Source organism: Panicum hallii, chromosome 5, assembly GCF_002211085.1.
Source record: "Panicum hallii strain FIL2 chromosome 5, PHallii_v3.1, whole genome shotgun sequence".
In the NCBI taxonomy this organism is placed as follows: domain Eukaryota; kingdom Viridiplantae; phylum Streptophyta; class Magnoliopsida; order Poales; family Poaceae; genus Panicum; species Panicum hallii.
The window spans coordinates 17151235-17168582 of NC_038046.1; the positions used below are offsets into that span (position 1 = coordinate 17151235).

The 17348-nt window shown below is 46.0% G+C and overlaps 1 protein-coding gene, 1 long non-coding RNA gene and 1 other non-coding gene across 3 annotated transcripts; all 3 read right to left on the reverse strand.

The window, feature by feature from the left end:
• Window positions 1-4277: 4277 nt before the first annotated feature.
• Window positions 4278-4416, reverse strand: LOC112896071. Its single transcript, XR_003229360.1, has one exon. It is a non-coding gene; the product is annotated as a small nucleolar RNA Z247 (small nucleolar RNA).
• A 3577-nt stretch (window positions 4417-7993) lies between these two features.
• LOC112895846 lies at window positions 7994-9457 on the reverse strand. Its single transcript, XR_003229288.1, has 3 exons — window positions 9193-9457; window positions 8661-9122; window positions 7994-8523 (listed from the first exon to the last, which is right to left on the reverse strand). It is a non-coding gene; the product is annotated as an uncharacterized LOC112895846 (long non-coding RNA).
• Window positions 9458-10946: 1489 nt separating this feature from the next.
• Window positions 10947-15717, reverse strand: LOC112895845 (translocase of chloroplast 159, chloroplastic). Its single transcript, XM_025963843.1, has 4 exons — window positions 14780-15717; window positions 14483-14683; window positions 14200-14394; window positions 10947-14111 (listed from the first exon to the last, which is right to left on the reverse strand). Exons 1-4 carry the CDS (start codon window positions 15581-15583, stop codon window positions 11181-11183), a joined length of 4131 nt encoding a protein of 1376 aa, XP_025819628.1. The 5' UTR covers window positions 15584-15717; the 3' UTR covers window positions 10947-11180.
• Between the last annotated feature and the right edge of the window lie 1631 nt (window positions 15718-17348).

Consider the following 17348-nt stretch of genomic DNA (forward strand, 5'->3'; position numbering starts at 1 on the left):
CGCACTGGACACTTTTGATGGGACAGCCAAACTGGGTCATCACATAAGAGAAGAAATTAGCCAAAAAAGTTTCAGACTTCAGCTTCACGGGGAACGTCCACAAAAAAATGAGATCAATCATCAAGAATGACTAGATAGTCCTTGTAACCCGTCACACTCGCCATAGGGGAGGTCCATAGATTACAATGAATTAAGTGGAAATTCTTAACAGCTTTAGAAGATGAAGTATGAAATGGTAACCGAACATGACAGCCAAGTTGGCAAGCAAGGCAAACTGAGTTTCCAATGCTTTTATTACAAATAATGGCAGAAGTGCTGATGAGTTTGGACAGGGCCTCGAGACCGGGGTGGCCAAGGTGGCAGTGCCAAATAGAAGCGGGAGCAGTTGCGCCGAGAGCACATGATGGGGTGGAGGGCATGGGGAGCGCAAGGAGTGTAAGAGAATCAGAGGGCTTGAAGCGTGCACTTGACCTCGTGCCGCCTGCGTGTTATATATAATCAAGAAGAGCCCCTGGCGTGGCTTACAAGGTTTCCTAATTACAGAAGATTTGTATTCTATCTATAGTCAAGAACCTTCTAGATACATATGTTACAGATTCATCTAATACTCCCCCTCAATCACAACTTTCCTAAGTTGAGATGGTACTTGAAATTCTCCAACTTTCGTACACTTAAAGCTTTGGTGAAACCATCTGCCACTTGATCTTCAGAAGGAACAAAATCAATTTGAAGTAATTTACTGTTTACCCGTTCTCTGACAAAGTGAAAATCAACTTCAATGTGTTTAGTTCTAGCATGGAACACAGGATTTGATGCAAGATATTTGGCCCCCATGTTATCACACCACAACCGTGCAACAGGCGGACTGGATACCTTTAATTCTTTCAATAAAGTCTGAATCCAAATAATCTCAGCAGTTGCATTGGCCAATGCCTTGTACTCAGATTCAGTACTTGACCTTGATACTGTAACCTGTTTCTTTGCATGCCATGATACAAGATTATTTCCTAGAAATACTGCAAAGCCACCTGTTGATCTTCTGTCATCGGGACAGCCTGCCCAATCAGCATCTGAATATGCACTTACCAAGAAAGAAAATGACTTGTTTATCTTTAGACCAAGCTTTGCACATGACTTGAGATATCTCAGTATTCTTTTAACAGCCGCCCAATGTACTGTTGTTGGTGCATGAAGAAATTGACAAACCTTATTTACTGAGAAAGCAATGTCAGGTCTTGTCAGTATAAGATACTGCAAGGCTCCTACAATACTCCTGTATCTTGATGCATCTATAGGACCGAGCGGATCTCCTTCATAAATTGAGAGTTTCTCACTAGTGGATAGAGGTGTGCTTACTGGCTTGCAATCTGCTATATTTGCTCTCTTCAACAGATCATTTACATATTTTTCTTGTGTCAGAATAATTCCATGCTTAGTTTTGGCAACTTCGATACCGAGGAAGTAATGTAAGTCACCTAAATCTTTTAATGGAAAATCATTATGGAGATCCTGAAGTAATGCGGCCACTGCCTCTTGTTTCGAACTAACCACAATGATGTCATCAACATAAATTAACATGAACATAATGATGTCACGCTTGCTGTAATAGAATAAAGAAGTATCGGCTTTGGATCCTTTAAAACCAAGGGCATAAAGTTTCTTACTTAACCTTGAGAACCATGCTCTAGGCGCCTGCTTCAATCCATATAGAGCTTTATCTAACTTGCAGACATAGTTTCTTCTGGAATTGTCCTCGTACCCAGGAGGCTGCTTCATATAGACATCTTCTTCAAGAAGCCCATGCAAGAAAGCATTGTGAACATCCAATTGTCTAATAGTCCAACCCCTGGACACAGCAATAGAGAGAACAACTCGAATAGTAGCAGCTTTAACAATAGGGCTGAAAGTATCTTCATAATCAATACCATATCGTTGCTTAAAACCTTTTGCAACCAACCGAGCCTTGTATCTATCTAAGCTGCCATCTTGTTTACATTTGATTTTATATACCCACTTGCAGTCAATAATATTACGCCCTTTCCGGGGAGGAACCAAATGCCATGTTTTATTTTTCATTAACGCATCATATTCAACATCCATTGCCTGTTTCCAATTATTATCCTCTAATGCTTCTGATAAGTTTTGTGGCTCACCAGTAGATGTCAAGAAAGAATATCTAACCGTACCATCGGTGTAGCGCTTCTCCTGGCGAATACCACTTTGTAAACGGGTCTTCGGCCTTTGATATAGCTCGCCCCCAGCCGAAGGTGCCGTAGAAGGTCCCGGCATGAGTACAGCCGCCGGAGGATCCTGATCGAGCGCCCTCGTGTCAGGTGCACCGGACACAGAATCACCCGCATGCATCGGAGAGGTGGCCGTTGGTCCAAGCGATGTGTCATGGGACGATATGCCGGGCTCAGACTCCTGGACAGATACACCTGCGGAAGTCGTTGGAGGCGCAGGTGAATCACCTTGGGGGTCAGCTCCGCCAGAAGAAGCACTAGGCATCTCTGTTTGCAATGACAGCAATTCCTGCATGACTTGATGCGCTGGGAAATCATTATTAGCAGGATTAATTGAAGAATCAGCCACATGATCACTTATGCTACGAACCCCACTAGTCGGATTTAACAAATAGGTTGGTAGAAGGTTAATTTCATCGTGAAACCGACGACCAGCATTAGGACCAAGAAATTGAAAGGGAAATAGAGATTCATCAAAAGTTACGTCGCGAGAAATATAAACCCTTCCAGAATCAGGATCCAGGCACTTAAATCCTTTATGAAACAGACTGTATCCTAAGAAAGTGCATTGCTTGGAGCGGAATTGGAGTTTATGGGTATTGTAGGGTCGTAGATTGGGCCAACAGGCGCATCCAAAGACACGAAGAGAGGAATAATCTGGCTGTTGGTTGAACAGTCGAAAGAGGGGCGTGTCATATGATAGTAATTTACTAGGTGTTCTATTTATCAAATGTGTGGCGGAAAGAAAAGCATCAGGCCAAAATTTTAGCGGCATGTTGGCATGAGCAAGAAGAGCTAGACCAACCTCAACAATATGGCGATGCTTGCGTTCGGCTGCCCCGTTCTGCTGATGTGTATGCGGGCAGGAGATATGGTGTGTGATGCCTACTTGGGCGAAAAAGGGATGCAGTTTTTGATATTCACCCCCCCAGTCGGTCTGCATAGTTATAATCTTACGATTAAATAAGCGCTCAACAAGAGACTGAAATTCTCGAAATTTGGTAAAAACCTCAGATTTGAATTTAAGGAGGTAAATCCAAGTGAACTTACTATAATCATCAATGAAACTCACATAGTATTTGTGTCCACCAATTGATTTGGGCGCAGGGCCCCACACATCAGAATAAATAATTTCTAAAGGATGCTGGGAAATAGTGCTGGAATGAGGAAAAGGTAACTGACGGCTCTTGGCCTTTTGACATGCATCACACACCGAATGTTTATTTGAATCTGCTAAAATAGGAAGATTAAATTGGCTAATGACTTTCTCCACAAGCGGAGCAGCCGGATGACCTAGACGAGAATGCCATCTGTCAAAAGAAATTTTTGTAGATCCATAGGCTTGCTTTATTGTGCGCCTAGCAGGGAGAGGATAGAGCCCACGATCACAGCGTCCCCTAAGCAGAGTTTTCTTCGTTGCCTGATCCTTAATCAAGAAAGAATCAGGGTGAAATTCTATAAAGATAGAATTATCAGATGTGAGGCGATGAACTGAAACAAGATTTTTGTTGGCCTTGGGGACATATAAAACATTATTGAGATGAAGATCACGACTAGGGGTTGTAACAGTAGAATGACCAATATGACTGATTTTCATACCTGCCCCACTTGCCGTGTGGATCTGATCGTGGCCCTTGTACCTGTCATGGATCGATAGTTTCTCCAAGTTGCTGGTGATGTTATCTGTAGCGCCCGAATCCATGTACCAGTTGGTGTCTACTCCGTAGGATGTAGACATTGCACCTGCATATTTTTCTTCTGGTACAAAGTCTTCGTCAAATCTGTACCAACATATATCAGCAGTATGTCCTTTTATCTTGCAAACCTGACACCTAGGTCTGTTGTCAGGCCCATGCTGCTGATTATTTTGTGCGCCTTGATTCTGCTGGCGCTGCCCATTGCTTCGGCCACGCCCGCGAGATGGAGCACCCCCGCGCGAGCGTCCTCTGCCTCGCGCGCCTCGCAATGCACCGCGCCCCCGGTTGGCGGAATTAGCCGAGGAGCGGCTATCAGGCTGGAGAAGATCCATGCGCTGCTCAAACGAGAGCAGCTGGGAGAACATCTCTCCCACACTGATCGGCTCAGTCCTGGCGACTAGGGCTGAGACGATGGAATTGTAGTCGTAATCAAGGCCGGCAAGAATGTAGGAGACCAGCTCGTCGTCGTCGATGATCTTGCCAGCAGACGCGATCTCATCAGCGAGAGACCGCATCTTGGCAACGTATTCCGCCATGGAGAGATTGCCCTTCTTCATTGTGGCGAGCGCGATCCTGGTGTTGACGGTGCGCGCTCGTGACATCGAGGTGAACATGGCCTCGACAGCACTCCATACTTCAGCAGCAGTTTTGCAAGCAGTTAACTGAGACAAAATATTTGGAGTGATAGAAGAGAGCAGGAATCCCAGGACCTGTTGATCCGTAGCAACCCATTCAACGTAGAGTGGGTTCTGCACCTCCTCATCTTTGCCATCTGTTGTCTTCTTCACGGTAGACGATGCAGGGGTCTTTGTGGCGCCTGTGAGAAATCCTTCCAGGCGTGCGCCCCTCACGATGGCAAGCACTTGCATCTTCCATAGTGCATGGTTGTTCTTGGTCAGCTTCTCGGAGACAGCTTGGCCGACCAAGGGATTAATGGCGGCGGCGTAGGAGGTTGACATGGTGGAAGATGGATCTAATTTTTTTTATGGCTCTGGTTACCATGTAAGAGAATCAGAGGGCTTGAAGCGTGCACTTGACCTCGTGCCGCCTGCGTGTTATATATAGACAAGAAGAGCCCCTGGCGTGGCTTACAAGGTTTCCTAATTACAGAAGATTTGTATTCTATCTATAGTCAAGAACCTTCTAGATACATATGTTACATATTCATCTAATAAGGAGTAGAGAGGACCAACACTATTGCACCTGACGATCACGTTCTTGGAACGAAGATCCTTCACAGGAAGGCCAAGGGGGTCAAACTCGATAGAGCAATGGTTATCAGTGGTAAATTGGCGAAAAGAAATAAGATTCTTAATAATATCAGGAGCGACAAGAACATTATTAAGATAAAAGAGTCAGGAAGAACTGAATGACCAGATGCAACAACCAGTAAGGTAGACCCATTGCCAACAATGATACATGAAGGATATGAGGAGCGTGGTGGACGGAACAAGGAGATGTTACCGGTGTCAGGAGTCATGTGTCGAAACACCAGAGTCGACAACCCAATCAGTGACGGTGGGGGGATTCAGAGTCATGGTGCTAAAAATAATTAGCCAAAGACTGTTGATCCCATGAACCAGACCAAGGGGTCCAGTTCTGCTGCTGCTGAGGCATGTGCGGCTGCATCTGCTGCTGGACAGGTGGCTGCAACACCTGTGGAGGGAGCTGCATCGGCGGCAGGAACTGCTAGGGAAGAGGCGTCACGAAGGGCAGCAGCTGCTGCTGATGAGCCTGGGCCTGCAGGTAAGGCAGCGAGGCAGCTAGCAGGGCTTGCTGGAAAGCCTGCTGCTGCGGCCTGCCACACTGCTGGAAGCCCGAGGCCTTCCCCGTTGCTGTTGGCCCTGCTGCTGCTAGTGGCTGCCCTCCCCTTGGCCGGGCCACATGGTGATCTTGCCCATCCATGGGTTGTAGAAGGAAGGCCAGTTGGCGCCATTGGCGCCCTTGCGCCTGTGACAACATCCTGAGCCATCGGAGGAGCCTGCAGATGTGTTTCTGGCAGGGCGACTTGACCTGCCGCCCGAGTAGGCCGAGGAGCCCCGTGCAGGAGTGCCGGAGGTGGACGAGCTGGGGGCGATGGGACCCTTGGACATCGAGGCGATGAGCGCGATGGAGGGCGCGATCGCATTGCGGCTGATGGAGATTTCCTCGAGTAGGAGATTGTTGTGGACCTCGCTGAAGGTCGAGAATGGGCGGGCGCGCTGGAAGTGGATGCGCATGTGCGCGAACTTCTCGTTCAAGACGCGGATGACGTTGAGGATGAGGGTGCGATCGTGGACGACCTTGCCAAGATCCCCAAGGGAATCCGCTATTCCCTTCATCTTGCGGCAGTAGTCGTAGACGGAGAGATCGCCCTAGACGAAGATGCGAAAGTCGGCATCGAGATGGAGAGCCCGAGTTTCGCGATTGCCAAGTTATTGCGCCTCAATTCCGAGCCAGGTGTGGCGAGCTATCTCGTCGTGCATGCGGACGGTCTCCATGAACTCGGTGGTGACCACGCCGAACAACCAGGAGAGGACGATGGCATCCATGCGGCGCCAGGCAGGGACATCAAGGTGGACCGCATCAGAGATGACATACGAGGTGAGGGCGTAGCACTCGAGGGTGAGGAGGATGAGGTTGCGCCAGCGGTCGTAGTTCAGCGAGAGAGGATCCAGGACGATGAGCAAGTGCTCGGATGTTCTGGACATCGGCAGCTTGCGCGTGAAGATTGGTGATGACGACAGCTTCATAGGTAGTGGCGTCGTGGGAGTCCTAGTCGTCGATGTGGGTGTTGGGCTTGACGGGCGAGTTGCCCCGTAGGCGGGCCGCGGCCGCCTGGCACTCGAGGTCGGAGGCGGCACGGCACTCGTGCTCGATGGTAGCGGAGGCGGCTTTGGCAGCGGCATCAGCGGCCTCGGCAAGGGCCAGGTGCTCCTTCTCTTGGCCGGCCGCGCGCTGCTTGGCATGGGCACGATGGCGGTGTTGAGGGGAGAGAGCTCCGGCACCATGGGCATGATGGCGGTGGCGCACGCGGGTAGGGTAGCGGAAGCGAGAGGTCACGGATCATGACGATCTTTTGATACCATGATAGCAGATGAATTCACGCAATATCGGATTGTATTCAACTAAGAGATTAGGATTACAATATATGGGACCTAGGTCAAGGCAATCTCAACCTCCCTGACTTTATATAGAAATAGAATCAGAGAGAAATACCGACTTGCTCCAGGCGTGAGCCACAAGGCAGGCAACCAGCCACGGCAAGGAATCCTAACAGAATAGGAATAGGAGATATAGGAGATCTATTTCTTAATAGTTTGAAAGGGAAAACCGTTCCACCAAGAACGGAAAAACAACAAAATAAATAAATAATAAATATTTAGATCTTATCATTGGGGGTCGGGGTGCGACCAACAGGCTTCCAGTAGCACAAGCAATGTATAGTATTTTCCGATTTGGACAGCCTTTACTAAAGCAAGCATATCTGGGCATGATGAGTAGGGCAAGGTTCTGCAGGAGTTAACGAACAATAAAAAACACCTAATAAGTTTTGCAAGCGGGATGTTCCACACTTCCACCCCATTTCAGTTGAAGACCATGTAACTGCCTTGGGACAGCTACAATTGTAGGGATGATGTGGAAGGCAGCGTAGGAGTGACATTGTGGTTACACATCTCGCACCATTTTTCAACCAGTTCCAAGGTTTCGGTCGTGGACATCATAAGCTATCTTTTGTGCTCTCTCCTTTGTGTAATTGGGCCCCGTCGAAAAACATTTGCAATTCAACTAGTTCATGTTAGGTCTTCCTTTTTTAATGAAACGGAAGGGGCAAGCTAATGTTTTTTATTTTCTTGTTTTCCGAACTTCATTCTTTTCTTTCCTCTTTTATTTCTTCCAATTCTTCTTATTAGTTGCAAAATATATTTATTATTTTAGGCCATTCAACATTTCTAAAGATGTATTCCAACATTTTGATCAATAATTTGAATGTAGCTGGTATATTCCCATTATTCAAATACTACATTGAAAATATCGATTCTTATAACTAAAAAAGAAGATGGTTCACAAGCTGACAGAGAGGCTTTATCGTTCAGAGGGCAACCGCTCGCACGTGTTAACAGAGAGCGTTCAGGTGCTACAACAACTTCGACTCCAGCCTGACAAGTCCATCTACATAAGCGAATCATTCGTTTGCAAAACTGCGCTCAATTCGTCTTGCTTCTTCAGATGAAGTGCCTGAATATTGTCCCCTTTCCACAAAATGTGCCATCATATAGTCCTACTTCCTCATCAAAACCACTGGTTGAAGAACTGAATCTGACATCCGGTGAATGCTCAGCTTCCGCTAGGACCTGTCTAACAGTCTGAATGTTGTCCCGCAGAAAAGTATAATGCATGTCGAAGCCATGACAATCACTGCGAAGCTGTCCTTCCAAATACAGCCTTTGAAGCGTCCGATTCGACATACCCACAAAACAGCGGTTTTGTCAGCACGCAGATCCATCTCCATCCTCTTTTATCCAAAGACCAATGTTTAGTAAGATATATTGCAACACATATATTCCACGGCAAGGGCTATGGAGAGGCACGAAAGAGTGAGCCTGTAATCATACAACGATAGAACTTTATTAAACGCTACTAATTATAACACCAGCAGAACAGTTGAAACAATTGTAACAATTGAATATATAACTTATCGGTGCGATTGTAACAGAAGGCAATAACAAGCATCACTTACCGGTGCGATTGTTGCTGGATCATCTTTCCAGCGCTTGAATATGTAACTCTAAAATGGCTCTCAGAGATCACGAACAGCAAAATACCCATACATATTAACAGGACGTGATTGTGTGCTTGATAATCTCAAGGAGAACACTTGCATCATCCCACAAGGTCTGAAATACTGATGGGTTGGTGCAGCTGTAGATTTAAACATTGAGAATATGCTATGAAGAAGATGGCCAAGTTCAATCACTCAATGTGTACTCACTCGGAGAAACAATATCAGTCCAATATCACCACTTAGCCTACCAACTAGTAACACAAGTTGAGTTATTTCTGGAAGAACATCCAGAGGACCGCAAGGCAAAGAAGTGGCATTATTGTAACTCATCTCGCACCATTATTCAACCAGTTCAAGGTTTCAATCCCGGACATCATCAGCTCTGCTTCCTCTTTAGAGTAACTTGCCCAGTTGCCCCTGTAAAAAGAACTGTTGCATTCAACTGGTTTGTAGACCGTCATGTGTGTAGTGCTGAGATTCTCGTTACCTGCTTTGTAAAGTGGCAGCGGATCATTATCCCTGTACTCATCTTCCTCCCGGGGGACGCCGAGTTCTCTTCCTTGTCCCACTCGTCTGCATCATCTCTGCCATCCCCTCCTGGCCACCGCCCTCCTCGGGGCGCTCTGTATTGTCCAACTTCTGAAAATAGCATTAGCTCTCATTTCTTTTAATTTGAATGGTCTTGCTGGCATGCTAATTCCATCACTTACACTACAAAGCTGTTGAAGAGAACCACTTTATTTGTGTGTCAATATGACTCCACCAAAGAACACTTTACATTTAAATGACCACGTGATCTTAGCCCTTGTATTTTCAATTTTGCTTTCGTTGCCCTGATGCATTTTTCATTTTCCCCTTCTATTAGACAAATACAGAAATCCACATCCTACCCATCAATTAGCTCTGCTAAAATAATTGGATGGGTCCCTAAAATCCTAGTAGGTTTAGCAGGTTACATTGTTGGTTTGGTGTAAGAATTGTAGGAAACTAACATGAGCTAGACAGGATATTGACATGAAGAACACCTACACAGGGGCGAATCCTGGATCCCGGCTGGGTGGGTTGCAGCCCAGGGCCACCCCCTATACCCGTGCACAAACATGTAAAGGCCACGAATTCAACTGAAATCGTGTGATCTCTAGTCAAGAAAAAAAGACCCAGCAGGATGATATCAGGCCAGTTGGCAGAACACTCTGTCTGTTGGCTGCCTTTGTCATATGATTTTCTTGCATGAACACTGACTAGAGCTTACAACAGTTCAGCCAGGGCCACAGCCGATTGCTGGGTCTGCTCCTGCCTACAGAAATACATGGCCTTGCCAATTCTACGATCCAATATAGATTTTTGTTTACTTCACTTCAAACAAGCTTGAAGTGTTTTACAGTGTAAAACCTTGTGAATGGCAAACACCCAAAACCAATATAATCCAATAAACAAATCCCAATAAACAGGTGGATTAACAATTGCATAGGTCAAGGAATAGCTCACATTGAAATACTGAACTCCAGATGAAGTGACGCTGATGGAAAAGCTCAGCTGTTCTATACCAGTCATTGTCCAGAGGAAGCAGCATCTCCAGGCACATAAACTGCCATCGCCTACCTGCAGGAATCTGACCACAAGAATTCCACCAAGCAGAAAGCAATCACAAGAAGCATAGCAGGAAGTAAAGAAAATCATGAATGCGGACCTAAATCTGAGGTAAACTGGGAACATAGAGCATCTAACAGCAAGGGCTTCCTCTGCTGGCCTGCCTATGCAAGCACCATCACACCAATCACATCATATCTGAGTAAAATTGCAGAGGTACAGGATGAGCCGATGTCGAGGAGCAATAGCAGAGATTGTTGGCATTGGATGAACAGATCAACTGCAACCATCTAATCTAAAAGAAAAGGGCTAGTCAATTGAATCATTTAGCGTCAGCTAAATGCTGATAAGCATTGTTTTCTTTACAAGCCCATGAATCCATGATGCATCTTGAATGACATATACAATCTGATGTAAAAGCGTGCACTTCGACTACTGTTACATGTCCAGAAACATAAAGAGTATAGATCTTCAATATGATGCATATGCAGAAACGTGTTGCTCCAGCAGTTTCTGAATTCAGAAGAATATTAGACTGATAACCACAAAGATCATAGACATTAGCAGCCAGATGGAAGGCATGCTATCACCAGATAGTAACACTAATCACAACATCAACACCAATAGCAAAGCAGAATTATTGACAGATTATACAGAATAGTCTTAGGAATAGCAACACTGCAATAGATTGATAACGACAAGGATAATAGATCCCACGACATTATTCAGCTATAGTTCCAGACAAATCTCACAACCTTCTTCAGACAAAATTACGGCAGAAACAATCTGCCAATTACAAAAGAGGAAACTGAAATGACAGGAAATACAGTTCATTAGGAAAGGATGAGAAACGATATTGTGATCAAATAACTAGTCCCTGACAGGCTAATAAGCAAACGACGGTTCACTGGGCCGGAAGCTCCGGTAGATGGAAGCTGCAACCGGCACGAGACCCAAAAGCGCAATCTGAACCTGCTCTGAGGTGCTTGTCCTGATGGTGATCTGCCCACTCAGCTTGTTGTTCAGACCAAGTCGGACCGCCACCTTCGAGCCCCTTCCGATGGGGAACTGTGACTGCAAGTTAGCACCCAAAGCGAGGTCCCGGCGCCACTTCATCAGAGAAAGACCCAAAGTTGACAGGGACTGGCCAATTGGGTAGTCTTTGTCTTTCAGGCGTGCCTCCAAGTTAGCTCCATATGCAGTATCCCCTTGGGCTTTCATCATACCAGTGCTTGCAACTAGTGACAGCCTCTTCCCAAGGGAGAGCTGATCCTCGACCTTCAGTCCAGTTGCCACAATGTCTCCCAGGAAAGTTACTGAGAATCCTCCAGTGGTCTTGTTCTTCTTGATATTCTTGATTTTGGTCTCACCACGGAGAATATATGCAAGCTGCCGCCCGACAGTCTGGATATCAAAACCAGCAAGCGATGAGGCATTATCCCCATGCTTTGCTGCAATGGAAGAGTCTAAATGGATGCTGAATTCCTTCTTGTCCTTGGTGACCTGAACTGCTACATTTGCTGGGAACCGATTAAGGATAGCTAGTGTCTCTTCAACGCTTACTCCATCATAACCACAGTCATGATCCCACCCATGCGCATCTAAAACAGGCCTTGCTAGGACAGTTGAAGTTGGCTCCAGAAAGCGGTACCGGTATGTGGGATTGTCGCAATCAAATGAAGGGGGCAGCACCATATCAGGTAAGGGAACTGATACATTCTCTGGAGGAGGGTCCTGATCATTCTCACCAGTGATATTAGCATACCCATAATCATCATCCAGATCAGTTTTTCCCCTCCTCTTCATCTCCTTTAACCTGCGGATCTCATCCTTCCATTGTTTCTTCTGGAGAAGCTTGACCCTGTAGTCATACTCATCAAAATAAGCATTCTTCTGCTCCTTTGTGAGCCTCAGAAGCTGAGCTTTGGTCAAGGGCTTGAAGGGTGGAAGCTGATCATATTCTTCTTCATCATCATCTTGCTCCACATCAGAATAATCATCCAATTCAATATCAGAATCACCTTCATTGCCACCCTGCTCAGCAGAAAGTTTGGGGTGGGCTCTTGACTGCAAGAGTGAGGAGAGCAGGAAGGGAAGAGGTGGGGAGCGGAAACGGAACCCAAAAAGCTTCCCAGGATTAGGGTCCTGAAGCTTCAGAAGTGAGTTGGCTTCTGATAATATCTTTGAGGAGTAGCACAAAAGCAGCATCTGATGCCTCCAGCTTTGGCCATTGGGAAGCACTTTCTGGCCCTCGCGGTTCCTCCGGCAAGAAGGATGGTTCTCAACAAGGGCTACTGGGTTCATCAAACGCATATCTCCTGCAGCCTGCCTGATGGATTGCTGGATGATGTGGGATCTCTGAGCCATCAAGACCTCATATGTCATGGGAGCACCATTGAGGCCTTCAGGAGGAGCAGAGGCAGCATGAGTGAGCGCAACAATGGCGTTGAACCATATGGATGAACCAAGAACAGCAGTAATGGTTTTGAGAAGAGGCAAATCATTGAGATCACGGCTCATACTATCCAGACGATCAACATAGAGAACAATATCTGGGGGACATTTCTTGGTAAATTTCTTGACAGCAGAGAGAACCTTTCTGTTTGATCCTTGGTCCATCACATTGGGTCGAAGGCCTGGTGTATCAATGATTCTAATCTTGACGCCATCCACATCACCAACAATTTCTCGTACATTGGTGGTAGCTGAGCTAAAGGCATCAGTTCTGGTCTTCTCTTCACCAAAAATAGAATTGATGGTTGCACTTTTGCCAACTCCAATCTTTCCAAGAACAAGTATGTTGCATGAGAAGTCCAGATCCTCTTTTCCCTCTGCTTCAAGAATTAAGGCTTTCCTCCGTGCATTATCAAGGCTGAAAGCTCGGTTGGTCTGCCTTCCGTGCCGAATACCCTCAGCAAGGCTCAAACGGTACAACACTTGTGCTGCTACTGTTTCTTCAGGAGTAGCTCCCAACCTGTAAACCAGACGCAGAAACTTCACCCTTATCAACTCAACTTTGTCATGCAACTTCTTCTCTTCCTCGGTCATCTCTTCGGTAGGATCAGCGGTAACTGCAAGCTCCGAGGGGCTATATGGGTTTGACCTGGCAGGTTGTCGAGGAGCAGTAGGCCTTAGAGATGTTGCCGATGAACCCAGACCAGCAGGTCGATCCATGGTGAATATTCTAGAACCATCTTGGGAAGCAACTGAGATCTTCCCATCTGACGATCCACCGGTCGCCGCTTTCAGAAGGGCGGCCAGGGCAGCAGAATCAAATCCCTTCTCATCCCCATCATCATCCTCATCATCCTCTGAATCATCAAGCATAATCTGCCCATCCATGCTATCATTGAAGTCTTTTGAGCCAGACACACTACCACTAGAGGATCCTTCCGCAAGCTCCTTCATGATCTGCTTTGCAGCTTCAGAGCTCTCTAAGATAGCAACCCGTGCGGGACTCGTGTCAGAGTTTGCCCCATCCTCATCCTCATCAGCCTCGTTGCCAACCCCATCCTCATCATCTGCCACAGCCTCCGCCTCAATTATGTCACTGTCACCAGCCTCCTCTTCATGATCAGCAACCTCAGCATCACCTTCAGTCTCATCAGCACCATTATTTTCATTGCTTGATTCTGGCGCCAACTCTGGAGCAGCAGCAGCACTTTCAACCTCTGTGAGTTTCTTGGCACCAACATCTTCCACAGCTTCACTGGCAGCAGCCTGGTCTTCAGCATTCTGCTCTTTCTCTGGGCTATCCTCAAGCACACTGTCTGCAGATGCAGGAGCAGGCTCCTCTGCACTTCCATCATTCACAACCTGGATAGGTGCACCATTTAAATTTGTTTAGATCACCGCTAGCATAAACGCTATAAGAAACAAAATCAGATTGAGGATGCTAACTTACCACTGGACTCGCCTCACTGTCTGGCTGAGGCTCGGCGTCTTCATATTCAAGATCAGAATCCATGTTAGTTGATTCTTTCAGGGCTTCACTGGCAGCAGCCTGGTTTTCAGCATTCTGCCCTTTCTCAGGGCTATCCTCAACCACACTGTTTGCACATGCAGGAGCAGGCTCCTCTTCGCTTACATCATTCACAACCTGTATTGATGCATCACTTAAATTTGTTTACATCACCACTAGTATCAACGATATAAGCAACGAAATCAGACTGAGGACGCGCATTTACCACTGGACTCATCTCGCTGGCTGGTTCAGGCTTGGCGGACTCGTCATCATCGTCAACATCAGCACCCTTGTTAGTTGATTCTTTCGGGGCTTCACTGGCAGCAGCCTGGTCTTTAGCATTCTGCCCTATCTCAGGGCTGTCCTCAACCACACTGCCTGCACATGCAGGAGGAGGCTCCTCTTCGCTTCCATCAGTCAGAACCTGTATCGATGCATCATTTAAATTTGTTTACATAACCACTAGCATGGTAGCATCAACAATATAAGCAGCAAAATCAGACTCAGGACGCTCACTTACCACTGGACTCGCTTCACTGGCTGGCTCGGGCTTGGCAGCCTCCTCTTCAACGTCAGCACCCTTGTTAGTTGATTCTTCCAGGGCTTCTTCACCTCCCGGAGACACCACATCATCACTGGCTCCCTTCTTGTCATCTAATTCGGCATTAGCTTCAGCAACAGGGGCTACCTTATCCTCTGGTTTGGTCACCTCCATGCTCTCAGCAGAGAAATCAATCTCCTTCTCATTGCCCAATTCGCCACCATCTCCAGTCCCAGAACATACCTCCTCGGCCTTGTCATCTTCCGGTACCAGCTTCTCCTCGGACACTGCCGACTCCGCGGAATCCGCTACCTTATCCACAGCCTTGGCATCTAACGCAGCACCTTCTTCCTCCTCCTCCTGCTCCCGCAATCCATCCTTCTCATCACCTTCCGACGCATCAGGGGAAGCCAGAGAAGCCTCCACCGATTCTCCGGTCTCCGACTTGGACTCCACGGCTGGCGCGGGCGCCGCCACAGCTTCCCCGCCGAAATCATCCTTGTCGGCCTCCGCCGCGCCCGAGCTCCCACCTTTACCATCCTCCTCCGCCTCTTCCACCTCCCCGCCGTCACCCCCTCCTCCGGCACCCTCCCCCTCGCCGTTCTCGGCCTCCGGACCCCCAAACCCCTCACCTTGCCCCTCCAATTTCTCCTCCTCGGCGGCAGCCGCCGCCTCGAATTTTTTGGTCGGCTTCCCCTCGGCGGCGGCCGCAGCCTCCGCCGCCGGGGCGGGGCTCTCTTCTTCCACGGGCGCGACTGCGGCGGCGTCAGTGGTGGTGGCCATGGCCGCCTCTTGCTCCGCCAGCACGCAAGGAAGCAAGAAAACAGCAGCGGTAGGATTCGAGGGGGGAGAAGCGGGGTCGCCGGGTGGGAGGCGTCGAGAAGATAAGGTGAGGGGAGGGTTTTAGGTCAGGGTGGGGAATAAAATTATCTTCCAGATATTTATAGATGGGTTCCTTCAAATTTCAGATTTTTAAGCTGGAAAACATATGTGCCTTTTTCAGTTAGATTTGGTGTGTAATTTTAGGAGATGGTGCCACACAGCTGCGCAACAGCACAAATTAGAGGTGAGATGACAAGGCAAGCAAGGCCAAGGGGGTGAAGGTAATGATGAAATGATAAGTGTGTTTTTTCTCTCTCTTTGTTTCTTTGCTTTTGTTTGCCTTTGCTAGATGTGTCATGTGTGTTGTGGTTTTGTGTTGTGGTTTTTTATTTTTATTTTTATTTTTATTTTATTTTATTTGTTTGGAGGGGGCCTTTTTTGTTTATATGGTTTGTCTTGAAATTCTGGAGAGAAATATCTTCATATAGTTTTATTTTGTTTGATTTTATTTTGTTGTGATTTTATTTGTTGTATTTGAGGGTTTTATTTTGCTTGAAGTTTTGCTAGATGTGTCATGTGTGTTGTGGTTTGTGTCATTCTGGAATAGAGGTTATTGATTTTCTTGGCATATTTTGGATCAACCATTAAAAGGAAAGGAAATAAAAAGGTTATTCATAATCTGCTTCATTATCTTTTTATAATATTTTTGAGGTGATTAGTTAAGCTGGCTAAGTGCTAGGGTCTTTGTTATAAATATGTACATGGCGTAGCATATATCATTAGGCTTTTAGTTCTTTTGGTGAAAATATACTTTTAGTTTGGATTATTAGCCTGTAATTTTGGGAGAAGATGGTATCACACAACTTCAACGTATAAGAAGCCAAAGAGCAATGAGATGGCAAAGGAAGCAAGCAAATCTAGCGGTGACACTTTTTGTGTTTACTAGGTGTATTGTTGTGCTTTTGTGATGTTTTTTCTTTTGGGTTTGGTTTTTTGGTGTACTACGTATCTTGTATCATTTATATTGCCCTGTCTAATAGACAACGTGAAGCATCTTGCCATCGTTTTATTACGTACAGTGACAAAAATGTTATTTGCATTGCCAGCTCCATTGTGAGTTCTAATTTTTTGGGTTGGTTACCAAGGTGTTATAATGTTACAATAAATTTAGTTTATTTGGTTCATATTTGCATTGCCAGCTCCATTGTGAGTTCTAATTTGGGTTGGTTATCAAGATGTTATAATGTTACAATAAATTTAGTTTGTTTGGTTCATATTTTAAGTCAACAAGAAAAATGTAATTCATATTAACTTCCTACAAGATGGCAGGATGGACACCGGCTACCATGTGTTGCATCATATTGTGAAAAATATAGTTTTGATTACAAGATTTAGACCAGATACTATACATAAAACTTTTTAATCCAATACTTTAGAAGCTATAAATGGTATGATAAGTAATGAAAATAAAATGTTGATTTTACACATACTTTAACAATGCTGAATTTTTTTTTTCCAAATCACCCATACTTATTTTCCAAATTTTCTTATAGTGGATAGTTGTGCTATTTCTACCGGACTAAGTGACCATACTACTTTTAATTTCTTCAATCGAGCGGACTTTCTAACCATTAGTACATCTCTTTTTTTTTTGAGTTAGTAGATTAGATTATGCACTACACTTAAGCTTTTTTTAAGTTAGTAGATTAGATTATATAATATAGTA

What these genes read in the sequence shown, in the direction of transcription:
- LOC112895845 (XM_025963843.1), bottom strand. Translation starts at nt 15,583, where the DNA reads ATGGCCACCACCACTGACGCCGCCGCAGTCGCGCCCGTGGAAGAAGAG. An exon ending in CCAGCGAGATGAGTCCAGTG is followed by an intron (nt 14,395 to 14,482) that starts GTAAATGCGCGT and finishes GCATCAATACAG; the next exon opens with GTTGTGAATGATGTAAGCGA. An exon ending in ACAGTGAGGCGAGTCCAGTG is followed by an intron (nt 14,112 to 14,199) that starts GTAAGTTAGCAT and finishes GCACCTATCCAG; the next exon opens with GTTGTGAATGATGGAAGTGC.